Here is a 12,661-nt window from a genome sequence, read left to right as displayed (position 1 = left end):
AAGAAAATTTTTTTTTGGCATCAATAATGGAACTTCCTCTCTATCCCCCAGCAAGCTAAGTGTAAGGAACCTGAGTCCCCAGGCATGAGGCTCAGTGCCTTGTCCACTGCCATAGCCACTAGCATGCTAGACAAAACCCTGGCTTTCCATTTACCCCAGTGTCAAGAAGAAAGTAATGCTCTGCTCTAACACTTCCATGCCCTGCCAGGATCCAAAACCTCTGGATATGTCTTTCAATAGAATAGGAATCTTTCATAAGTAACAAAATGCACAAAATATTAAAATTGACACTATTGATATTATACTATGAAGTATGCCAAATAAAATTCAATTTACTCCTGTTTTCTGTCAAAAGCAAAATATTCTTCGATGCTTCCATCCATGTGGTACACCTCTTCTTTCAGGGACGAGCACGAGGTGGGGTCAGTCAGCTCTGTGCCATCAGGATCTGTCAGGGTAGGGGCTGAGAGTGCCTTGGGGACTATCTGAGAGCCAGAGATACACAGCCTAGGAGCAAAAGCATTGCACATGAGAGTTTGTAGAACAAAAGGATATAACACTTTCACGACAGTGATAGACGTGTAAGTTATCTTCAAAGATGTACAATCTCTGAAACATCACCAAATGTTACATTTGACAAAACCATTTTCTGAATCTGTGTGTGCATGTGTTTCCATGTCGATGCAAATAGATGTGTGTGTGTGTGTCTGTGTGCACATCTGTGTGTATGTGTGTGTATGTGTGTCTGTGCATTGTGTGTTTGAATGTGGAAGCCAGAGGATAATCTTGGGTCTTAGTTCAAGATACATCCACTGTGTATCTTGATATGGGTTCTGGCACTAGCCTGGAGCTTACCTAGAAAAATAGGCTGCGTGGCCAGTGAGCTCTAAGAATTCACCTGCCTCCACCTCCCCAGCACTGGAATTACAGGTACCTACCACCACATCCAGCTTTCTTCTAAGACTTTTAACCCCAGAGATGACAAAACCATTTAAAGGCCTCTCAAGATCCTAAACCATTATATGTAGCTACATCTCTTTGCAGTTCTAGAGGGATGCGACAGCACAGCCTCCCGTGTGCATCAGCGGCATCAAAGGGAGTCATCAGAATATGGTAGTGACTGAAAGACAACAGGATGCGATCTTATTCTTTCCCTGGTGCCTTGAAGCTTAGAACCCGTCACAACAAGTGGTTTGATTGTGCATGAGGTTACCTTTCAGGGTCTTTGAAACAAACGCTGACGTTAACTCCCCTGTGTTTGTGTGTTTATTCTATGTATGGTTTGCATGTGTGCACACACAAACACGTCTAAAGGCAAGCATCAATCTAGGATCAGAAGCATCTCATGAAAAACATCGTCCCCAACTCTTCCAGACCTGCATGCAAATTAGTTGAAGACAAGACGTGTGGATGAGTTAAACATGGGAAGGAGAACCACGATAAAGTTAACAAATATTTTGGGGTTAAGTTTTTTGAGACAGAGTCTCATGTATCCCAGGCTTGCCCCAAGTTTGCCTCAGGTTTGGAAAATAGCTGAAAATTCCTTTTTCCTTCTGCTTGTACCTCTCAAGTTCTCAGATCATATGTGTGCACTATCATGCTGGCTACAAATATGATATGTATGTATGAATGCAAGATACACACACACACACACACACACTTACTCTCTGACACTGCCGATGTGGTCAGAAACAGGAGGCAAGGGTTCGTGGGTAGCAGAACTCGGCAGGCTCCCCTGGAAGTGTTGAAAACCTTCATCACTGGGCGGAATGAGTTGTCTTCCTAACACCCTGCAAGGGAAGAAAAGCTAAGAAACTGAGGATTTCCTTTTCTCGGACAAAGGAAAAATGTTTCATAATTTTAAACAGGATCCAACGCTGCTTCTGAAAGACACACGGGATGCGGTGGAGTGTGCACTAGGGCAAGAGAGCCACCATGGTGTCATAGAAAAAGCTCAGGCTTGGAGAGGACAGGATGGCTCTCTCAGAGTCCGGACAGAGACTGTGAGCAGAGGTATCCAGTTCCATCGCCACTTATTTCATTTATTCGTTGGTCAGGTGCAAATTGGAATCATACTAACCTCACAAGTGTGTCTGCTCTGAGTGTCTAGGGCAAAGAGAGGCACAGGGAAACTTACTACAGGTGGTAATTTGCATAGGCCCAGTGGATAAAAAAACATAAACCTATACGCATGGCTTATATGTATCCCCGGCTGGCTTTCAACTCACAACGCCTCTGTCAGCCTCCTAAAGAGCAGGATTATAGGCATGCATCGCCACACCTAGCTAAGACAATTTTTTAAAATTCCCTTGAGAAGCTAATCAGAAAAGTCATGTTAGTATTCTAATTTTATTCTCGTCAGCTCAGAGCTCGAGAACACTAAAACGAATTTCCTCCTAAGTAGCAAAGGTGGTTGAAGAAAGCGATGCTTCTGTTTCAACAAATCTACATTTTTCCATCTTGTTTATAAAAAATCATAATAAATGTCCCCCTTATATGAAGAAAATAGAGAGAGCAAGATTTGGACCATCTAGCCTGTTTTGCAGCAAATGATCACCCGGTCTCTGGAGCATCACTACAACCACCCACCTCCCCTCCCCTGCGCTCATGGGCTCCGTGATGACAGATGGCTCCCACTCACACAGAGTGAACGGGGAGATAAAGGGTCCTTCCTCGGACTCTTGCACGTGCCATGGATATGACATCTTTCTGAGAATGACCGGGATTTGCTTCTGACAAATTACAGGCATGTGACCCCGCCGTTGTCAAGGTTTCCGTGGGACCTGTTATAAAGGGTGTGACTTGTCAAGAAAGGACTGTGTTCTGGAGAAATACTCTGACTGGGTAAACGCTCTCAGCCACACTATGTTGGCTGAATAAACGGAAATCAGTTGTGTGCTGATCAAACCCCCACCCCAGCAGCTGTTTGTGGTCATCTCCGTACCTGAGATGAAGGGATCTCCTCGCCCACTCGCTGCATTCGGCCAGAAGGTTCTGGGTTTGGGGGCTCACTTTCCCTTCAAATAGCATTTCCTCGACCTCCCAAAACAGCTGCTGGACTTTCTGAGCATTGACTTTGTCAAATTCCTGAAACAGAAGCACATATTCAAATACCCCATTAGTTTGTGACCACATTACCCTTGAAGGCTTTGATCTCATCACACCAACACCACACTAAAAGTTGTAGAACATGGGCTTCATAATCGACACTTATAAATTGAAGACCACTGAATAAGAAGAAGTAAATCAAGATAAAATTGTGAACTCTGTAGCCAGATAGACCGGTATACCAGTGTTTACTTTTTTGATCAATGACATCCTATATTAAGAGTCTTATTCATTAACTGTTAAATAAAGTTATCAGTTATGAGACTCATTTAAGAGTCCTCATGGATACAGATACACATCTTTACATAGCCATCCTCCCCAGGGATGGGGTTGAAGGAAGGACAAAGGAAACTAAGGATTCTGCAAATCTTAGCAAAACCAGAACAGTAGCTAAATAACTCACCTATCTTAGAATCCCACAGTCCCAAAATACCCAAAGTAAGTTAAAGTTGACGGCTTGTTCCAGGTTAGAAGGCAAAAGTGAAATATCTGACTTTGTAGAGGGTACATGTGGGGTGTCAGGGTTTTCCTAACCATGGAGATATATCATAGTCTTTGCTTTCCCAAATCTTCTCTTACTTGTGTTAGCTGTCAAGGCTTTATCTCAAGTTTCTAGCCACAAGTACAATGGCAGGCAGGGTCGTAGCATGGGGGAAAAATAAACAACAGCTAAGACAATGGACTATGAGCTAATCAGAAAATCTATTTTTCTCTATATTTTGACATCTTGATACTTCCACATATAACAGTATAAATGTACATATATGTAATATGTATGATATACTTAATACTGATGAGATAACTGTAAATAGATTCTTTCTGAACATAGAAAAGGAATTCTTAGGGCTGGGGAGGTAGCTCATTGTGTAAAGTGAGGGCCTGGTTTCAATCCTTAGCACGCAAGTGAAAGCTGGGTGTGGGAGCCTGTACCTGTAATTTCAGGCCAGGGGCAAGGTAGAACGAGGCTGATCCCTGGGCTAATTCCAGGTCCTGTGAAAAACCCTGTCTAAGGGGGAAAAAAAAAACGCAGAGAATGATAAAAGAAGATATTCAAAGTTGACCTCTGACCTCTGAATGGGCATCACAGTTGAGTGTATATCCACCGAACCACCCCCGACACACACACACACAAATAAATAAATTACTAGAAGGTTATTCCCCCATAAACCATCCCCACAGGTTATTGAAATTATAAAAAGACATACATCATCTCTCCAGGAAGAAACGGAGCTCCTCTCTGTGGACAGTCCAGTGGTGGAACTCTGTGTGGAAGAGCCAGGCCATGAATTGTGGGCCTCTGTGGGCGTGCGGCTCCCACTGGATGAAAAGGATGAGGGGGACTCACTGTAGGAAGGAGCACAGATGACAGACACATGAGCTGGGAAGAGCGGACATTCGGCACGGGCTTGACTTCTCTAGGCTCATTTCCTCTCTGTTCTCCTAAATGTATTTGCCCAGTTCACAGCAACATGGTTTAACAGTCACTTGGTGATGTATCCGTATTGCCAACGCCCCTCCCCCACATTTATTATGCATGTTTTTGCCTGGGACACCAGCAGCATTTAATATGATTACTTCTTACCTGGCATATTTGTCAATGGCTTTCTGCACGTTTCTGGTAAAATTTTTGGGTAGAGGATCTTTGCTCTTGGCAGAGCTGTGCTTCCTGAGTCCTTCCGAAAGCCCCCTTCTGAAAAAAAAAAAAAAGAAGCCAAGGAAGTCGGACCAGGCTCCTACATGGTGACATGTGCCCTTCATTGACTTACAATGCCCCTGCTGTCCAGAGTCAGCCCTCTCCCCTCACCGCTAAGGCCTAGGAACTCCTTATTTTAATTTTTCCTTAGAATCAAAGTTGCCAATAACCTACATAAATATTTAAGTGATCTGAAAACATAGTTAACAACTGTTTGCAGCGAAGTCAGAAAACACAAAGTTGCCTGAATAGTTGGCCATACTTCTGATACTGTTCTTTTCCAGTGCCTAGAGCTTGGCAAGTGGAGTATGAGCTGCGTTGTTGTCTGCTATGCATTCTGCGTCTTTAAAGGGTTCTGAAATGCTAAAGTTGAATGGAAAATTAGAACATCTAAAATCTAGGTAAACTATTAAACCAACCTGGTACAGTTCGTGTTAATCATTAAAAGGCCTTCTCAATGAACCTCTTGGAATATATTTGTTTCCTCCTCATCAAAACATCATCTGCGTGGGTAGCAGGGAACCATTTTTGCTTGTTAGCAGGAATCATGAATTTCCATAGAAATAAAACACATATTACCTGAAGATGGAGGAAATAGACTCCAGCTTTCAGAGTTTGAGAGAAAGACGACACTCAGTGTGCTTTAGAAACAAAAGCTGGCTTTGCTTCTAATTAAAAATGGTACCTACCTTTTAACATTTGTATTTTTAATATACATGGAAAACACCCTGCCTTTCCCTACACACTTATCGTCCTCTATCACAAAGGGGGTTCTCGTACAAATTAACACTGTCTGCAGAGGTTAGTCAAGGTCATCTACCTGCCACTGATTTTTTTTTTGTACAGCAATGATTAACAGAATTGTGTCATTTTCCATTTCTTCTACTTATGTCTCATAGGTACAGTTAAATAATTCTCAGGCAAAGATGTTAAAGGGGAACAGAGAAAAGGACACAGCATAGTGCAAGGTTTTACACTTTATTCTGGTGCGGCTGGACTTGAACCTACAGACTCTCTCTATGAGGCAGGTGCTCTGCCACTGAGTCATACTGTCCAGCTCTTACACCAATAAGCCACTTTTTATTGGCCCTATTCAGCTGTTTCTAAATCATCCTTAAAATCACTCACATTGTGATTCAACTCTTAGGTAATCATAGAAATTCCTACAAACCAGCTATTCCAAGATCAACCAATATTGCGTCAAGTAGATGTATTCGGCGCCTTAAGGAGTGTAATTTAGATGGGAGCTAACTCGCCATCCAGAAGCTTTAAGACTTTGGTGTCGTGGGTGACTTTATTTATTTATTTATTTATTTATTTTTCTCGAGACAGGGTTTCTCTGTGGTTTTGGAGCCTGTCCAGGAACTAGCTCTGTAGACCAGGCTAGTCTCGAACTCACAGAGATCCGCCTGCCTCTGCCTCCCGAGTGCTGGGATTAAAGGCATGGGCATGGGTGACTTTAATGTTAGTCTTTCCTGACTCTGTCTTCACGGTGGACCCGCCGCTGACACTTGAGCTCAACACCCACTTCTGTAAACTGACAACACAGAAGCCATCCTCCCTAGAAGCCTCAACTCCAAAGCTGTAGAGAAGATGAAGTGACCTCACCGCAGGATGGCTAACATGAACGCTTTCAGGGAGCATAAGGTCCTAACAAGAATTCCAAACACAGTCACAAAGGGTCTTTGTTTCTTACATTATGTTATTATTATGTTTCTCTGTAGCCAAACGCTGATCTGTCATTCCAAGCATAGTTTAAACAGCTTACTCCCCAGTAAACTGCTAACTCCTCTTAGTCTACTCAGCCTGCAAAAAAAAACATGCAAACTCACGGGCCATATTCTAAGCTGTAACTATTTGAAAACCTACATCCGGTGCAATGTCTGTTATGCTATCTAATATACAGACATTTGATAATCTTACATTAGTTCTTTCCTGAAGCTTATATTTTAGAGATATTAACAGTTTTGTTGCGTCTACATTTGAAACCAAGGGGTGGGGGCTCCCTCGGGGTGGACTGAATGGAAGCACAATGCACTAACTACCTTGTGGGCACATCGAAGTTAGGGCTGAATCTCATGCAGAGATTTGACTTCCTCCTCTGTTTTTTTTTTTTTTTTTTTTTTTTTTTTTTTTTTTTTTTTTTTTTTTTTTTTTTTTTTTTTGATTTTTTCAGTAAGTTTTGATAACTTGCAAACTCGGGTGGAACTGTACTATGGAAATTCAAATGTTAATAGTCCTCACAGTGTTCAAAACACCATTTGAGAGGAGTGTTTGAAATGAGTATAAGTACAATCTCTGCATCAAAATGTAGAATAGTGGAGTTTTCAGTGTTGTTATTTTTTTTTTTTTAATGCGGGGCTGAGTGTTGAGCACAGGGCCTCATGCATGCTAAGCAGGCGCTCCACCCCACTAATTAAAACCAACAAGGGTCTGATTTTAGATTCTGTAACAAACACACGAAAGGGTGGTCCCCCGAATCCCAGGAAGCAACCCTAATTGCTTCTTGGAGAAGCAAAGAAGTAACGTCATTTGTGAAGGCCTGCTGATGTCAGCGCGGCACAATTTCATGAATGAATGCCGGAAAGAACGCACAGACCGGGTGGATTTCGCCTTTGCCGGCCGAGGAAAACACCACGCACTTCTCAGGGAAAAAAGAAGCCATGATCTAAAACGCATTGCATCCTACTTGGATGGCGAACTTACCCAATCACAATGAGCCCCAGATTCTGCTCTGTGTCCCACAGGCCGGGCCCGGAGCCTCGAGGCCTGGGCACCACGGTGCGGTGGCTCCCCGCACCGGCCCCACGCGGGGCGAGGGCCACCACATGTCCCCGCGATCCCGGGGCCTCAGCTCCGCGCCCGCCCAGCCCTGCGCCCCGAGCCCCGCTAACGCTGCTCTTGCCGCCGCGGCGCGCCCGGGACCCACGAGCCCGCAGAGATGCAGCCAGCGGCGCTCCCTGCCCGACCAGCGGGGCCCATGGGCGCGGCGGCTCGCGGGGCTCCGGGCACGGCTTTCCGCTTCGGACCCTCAGGTCCGGCGGAGTCTGGATGCCACAGCGAGGTCTCCAGACCCTCGGATCTCTCCTGCCCCACGCCTCGGCTCGGACTGGAGTGGGCAGAATCGTGGCCAACACTCCCCGCCCCTTCCCGCCCTCTCTGGCCAGGGCCTCCTGAAAAGCTGGCCACTGCTTTGGTAGATCACAGATTTCTTTAGACAGGGATGAGAGTTTTGGTGGCCTCCCTGGGCCAACCCCATAGTCCTCTTTAAAATCTGGATTTCCCAAGCCGTGGTGCTTCCAGCCTAGCTTCTCCGAAAGAGCATATAGATTCCCCGCATCGACGAGATGCAAGGTTTCAAGTGAGAAGGCAAGAGAGATTTAAAATAACCAAGGCCCAGATCTCGTAAATGCGTGATCGATTAATTATTCAATTAGTTGGAGCTTTGGGTCTGATGACACGCAAGATTAGCATCTTTTCCTGTGCTGTCTCTCTTTCTGCAAAATAGATGCTTAAAGTCACGCAAACCAGTCAGTTTACTGTAAACCAAAGAGCGTCCTTGCTGGTTGACTCATTAGGTTTTAATGCACGGTTTGTTTTCTTGCATGGTTTGAAATGAGGTCTCACTCTTTGTAGCCCGAGTTGGTTGGGAACTTACTGTGTAGCCAGAATTAGCCTCCAACTGTAGTAAGTAGACCTGTTGCTTCAGACTCCTGAGTGACCAATAAGATTATAAATGTGAGCTATCTCATTCACAATTGTGTGTTTGTGTGTGTATGTGTATATGTGTGTGTGTGTGTGTATATATATATATATATGTATATACTCTTTTTTTTTTTTTAAGACAGGTTTCTGTGTAGCTTTGGAGCCTGTCCTGTAACTACCTCTTGCAGACCAGGCTGGCCTCAGACTCACAGATCACAGAAATCTGCCTGCCTCTGCCCCCTGAGTGCTAGGATTAAGGGCGTGTTCTACCACCACCCAGTCCAGATATCTACTTTTGAATACCAATACACAGCTAATTTACTGGAATGAAATAATGGTTCTAGGTGTGCAACTCAGTGGTAAACTGCTTATCTGATATGTAAAAGACCCTGAGGGCAATCGCCAATGACAAAAAAAAAAAATCAAACTAAAAACTCTTAAGGTAGAGGCCCATGAGAAGCCCCGCCCCCTTTTGCACTTGCTGTTATCCTCAAAAAAACAGGCAACTAAACAATGGTAAGAGTGGGAGAAACAGCCTTCCCCAGGGAAGAGTGAAAAATCCATTCTCCAATCCCAAATGCTCAGCCCTGAACTCACAGACATATAAGTAAGATTATATGGACTGAACAGGCTTTACTTACATACTTAGGATTATTTAGCCATACATTTATATGCATATATAACAATCATTTTTAAAAAAATAGAGGCCATGAGTTTGAGAGTGAGTGAGGAGAAGGTTTATGGGAAGAGTTGGGAAAGAAAATGGATGAAGGTAACCAATGTTAATTGAATTTAATTTTAAAAAATATTTTTTAAAAATATAAAAACTCCTTTTCCCATATTCACAACCTATAGAATTCAGATATGTTGTCAAGATTGTTTTCTGCTCCACATGAGGTCACTCACAGTTCTATGGGAAGTTCTTATTTCTAAATACGTATCTGGGAGGACCGAAGAGCAGGTTCTGGGCTGAAACAATGATCATTGAGTCTGCATCTAGACCAAGGTTGCTTAATTATTCAGTCTTGGTCCTTGCTCAACTTCTTCTGTTTAAAATATGAAATTCAGGTTGGGATCCAGAAGATGGACCCCTTTATTGGTTTCCCCTCCCAATGTGATCACACTGAATAAAATTTCTCTCTGTATTTTTTTCCACCATTGCTCATCTTTGCTTTCACCATTACTGACTTTAACTGGCACATGGAATGAATGGCAGAGCCTACCGTTGCTGCTAAACCATGGCTCTGGCCCTGAAAGCACCCGTTATAAAAGGAGCCAGCAGCCTTCTACACAGAGAGTGCACAGTGGGCTGGAAATGGATTAACTATTAACCGTGCAATAGCCGTTTCTGAGGTCTTCACAAGCCAAACCCTGGAGGAGCAAGGATCTGAACTGAGACAATGATCATCTAGCCCATGCCTAGACCCGGGCTGCTTAATAATTCATATATATCTCTTGCCCAGTCTCCTATTTCCTGTGAATTCTGCTCAACACACAAATAGTTCCGTTTTCATCTATTTCTGTCTATGACATTTCATTCACATCTATCTTTATTCCAATTTCAAAATCTAGAACAACACCGCCTGCTTAAGTAATAAAGTGATAAAATCTTATCATTCAATGGATCCGGAGATTCTCGAGTCTAGATTCTAGACCGTCCACCACTGCCCAGAAGAGAAGAAGTGAAAACACATTTATAAATGAATACTCATTTATACACACAGCTACACACATGCATGCATGTGTATACACATGTGCACATATGCATGTGTGCTTCCAATTCATTCTATTATTCTGGAGAACACTGACTAATACCTAATAATCTAGTGAAATCAGAAAAAAAATGAGCCCAGTTGATAGCAACATCATGGTGATTGCCTCTGTGACAAATGTACTATAGTAACAGATTCTAAAAACAGAGCATTCTTTTTTTTTTTGAGACAGGGTTTCTCTGTGGTTTTGGAGCCTGTCCTGGCACTAGCTCTGTAGACCAGGCTGGTCTCGAACTCACAGAGATCCGCCTGCCTCTGCCTCCTGAGTGCTGGGATTAAAGGCGTGCGCCACCATCACCCGGCAAAACAGAGCATTCTTATAGGAAGCTATTGTAAAATTTGAAATAATAGACTTAAAAACACTTACAATTGATGTGGAAATCCCTCTGTATGATGTGAATATGTTTTATTACCAATGGTTAATAAAGAAGCTACTTTGATCTATGGCAGGGAAGAATATAGCAAGGCAGGAAATCCAAGCAGAGATAGAGGAGGAAAGTAGGTGGACTTGGGGAGATGCCATGTAGCCGCCCAAGAAGCAAGAGGTAACAAACCAGGAACCTCATGGTAAAATATAAAATAATAGAAATGGGTTAATTTAAGATATAAGAGCTAGCTAGGAAGACGCCTGAGCTGTTGATTAAACAGTGTTGTAAATAATATAGTTTTTTTGTGATTATTTGGGTCTGGGCAATGGGAAAAATGAAGGAACGGTCTCCATTTATATACACTAACCTTCCTTATTCATTGCTGGTGATCCAAGACACTGGTATGAAAACATTGTCATCCTACACTAGAAGAAAGCCAGTAGATGGCGCCATGTCCCTTTCTGTCATTATAATCCTTGCACTGAACATAAAGCTATGTGTTTTATTGTTTTGTCTTTTAAGTTTTTGTTTGTTTTGTTTTTTCGAGATTTGGGATTCATGAGATTTTCATCCCAGAATAGATGGAGAATCCTGTTTAGATCAGGAATCACCCTTTCTGAGACGATTATCTCAAACACAGCAGGCAGGAAATGTCCTAGTATTAGAATCTACTATGGGTAGATTCACTAAGTATTCTATTTCTAAGTTTCAAAGCTATCCCGAGTGACGCTTCTCTCCTATACAGAAGAGAAAAACAAGGCCAGCAACGTTTTGTAAACTGCCAAGAGCTAGCAGTGTTAAACAAACTGACACATTCTGAGCTCATATATTTACTTTATAAAGATTTGTCTTTATCCATTCTTCAGCTGAAGGACATCTAGATTGTTTCCAGGTTCTGGCTATTATGAACAAAGCTGCTATGAACACACCTGAGAAAAATGCGATATGATTGAGCATCCTTTGAGTACATGGCCAAGAGTGGTACAGCTGGGTCTTAGGGTAGGTTGATTCCCAGTTTTCTGAGGAACTGTTATACTGATTTCCAAAGTGGCTGTACAAGTTTGTACTCCCACCAGCAATGGATGAGTGCTCCACTTACTCCACATCCTCTCCAACAGAAGTTGTCATCAGTGTTTTTAATCTTAGTCATTCTAACAGGTCTAAGATGTATCTCAGAAGAAAATGTGGCACATATACACAATGGAGTATTACTCAACTGTTAAAAACTATGACATTATCACATCTGTGGGCAAATGGATGAAACTAGAAAGAACATCATCCTGAGTGAAGTAACTCAGATCCAGGAGGCATACATGGTATGTACTCACTCATAAGTGGATATTAGCTGTAAAGTAAAGAATAACCAGGTTACAATCCATAGCCCCAGAGAGGCTAGGTAACAAAAAGGACCCAAAGGGGAAATGCATGGATTTCCCTGGGAAAGGGAAATGGAAGAAACCTCCTGGGTACACTGGGGGGAACATGAGGGATTGGGTTGAAAGGTGGATGAAGGGAGAATAATGAAAGAGATGTCTTGATAGGGTGGAATCTAGGAATCAGGTAGACCCCTGATGCAAGGGAAACTCCCATTCATCTACAAGGATGACGAGAGCTGAGACTCTTAGCAATAGTGGATACATAGTCTGAATTGATCTTCCCCTGTGATCAGATGGGTGACTACCCCAATTGTCATCAGAGAATCTTCATTCAGCAACTGACGGAAACAGATGCAGACCCACAGCCAAACATTAGCCCAAGCTCAGAGAATCCTACTGAAGAGAGGGAGGAAGGATGTTAAGAGCCAGAGGGGTCAAGGGCATAATGTGAAAACCCACAGAAACAACTAACCTGGCTCGTAGGAACTCACAAAGTCTGAATCAACAAGCAGGGAGCCTGCATGGAACAGGACCTAGTTTCTCAGTCTCTCTCTCTCTCTCTCTCTGTATGTATGTATGTATATGTATGTGTATGTATATGCCAGTTGTGTAGCTTGGTCTACTTGTGAGTTGTGAGAC

General features: G+C 43.0%; 1 protein-coding gene across 5 annotated transcripts in view; it reads right to left on the bottom strand.

Annotated features, from left to right (window-relative positions):
- Positions 1-12,661, bottom strand: part of Fam149a (family with sequence similarity 149 member A) — a 33,639-nt gene that overhangs the window by 12,843 nt on the left and 8,135 nt on the right. Inside the window, exons 1-7 of one of the 5 annotated variants that reach the window (XM_050147235.1) lie at positions 7,508-7,921; positions 5,064-5,164; positions 4,691-4,798; positions 4,314-4,452; positions 2,945-3,087; positions 1,665-1,790; positions 337-507 (exon numbers count right to left, since the gene is read on the bottom strand). In XM_050147235.1, the coding sequence (XP_050003192.1) occupies positions 337-507; positions 1,665-1,790; positions 2,945-3,087; positions 4,314-4,452; positions 4,691-4,798; positions 5,064-5,137 (761 nt within the window). In that variant the 5' untranslated portion in view covers positions 5,138-5,164; positions 7,508-7,921. Of the gene's footprint in view, positions 1-336; positions 508-1,664; positions 1,791-2,944; positions 3,088-4,038; positions 4,115-4,313; positions 4,453-4,690; positions 4,799-5,063; positions 5,165-7,507; positions 7,922-12,661 lie in introns of those variants that run through there. The other 4 variants (XM_050147237.1, XM_050147238.1, XM_050147239.1 and 1 more) reach the window with 4 other exon arrangements.

Source organism: Alexandromys fortis, unplaced genomic scaffold (genome assembly GCF_014885135.2).
Source record: "Alexandromys fortis isolate MF-2015 unplaced genomic scaffold, M_Fortis_MF-2015_v1.1 scaffold_32, whole genome shotgun sequence".
NCBI lineage: Eukaryota > Metazoa > Chordata > Mammalia > Rodentia > Cricetidae > Alexandromys > Alexandromys fortis.
The sequence above is the reverse complement of the archived record's forward strand: the minus strand, read 5'-3'. Positions and strand labels throughout refer to the sequence as shown.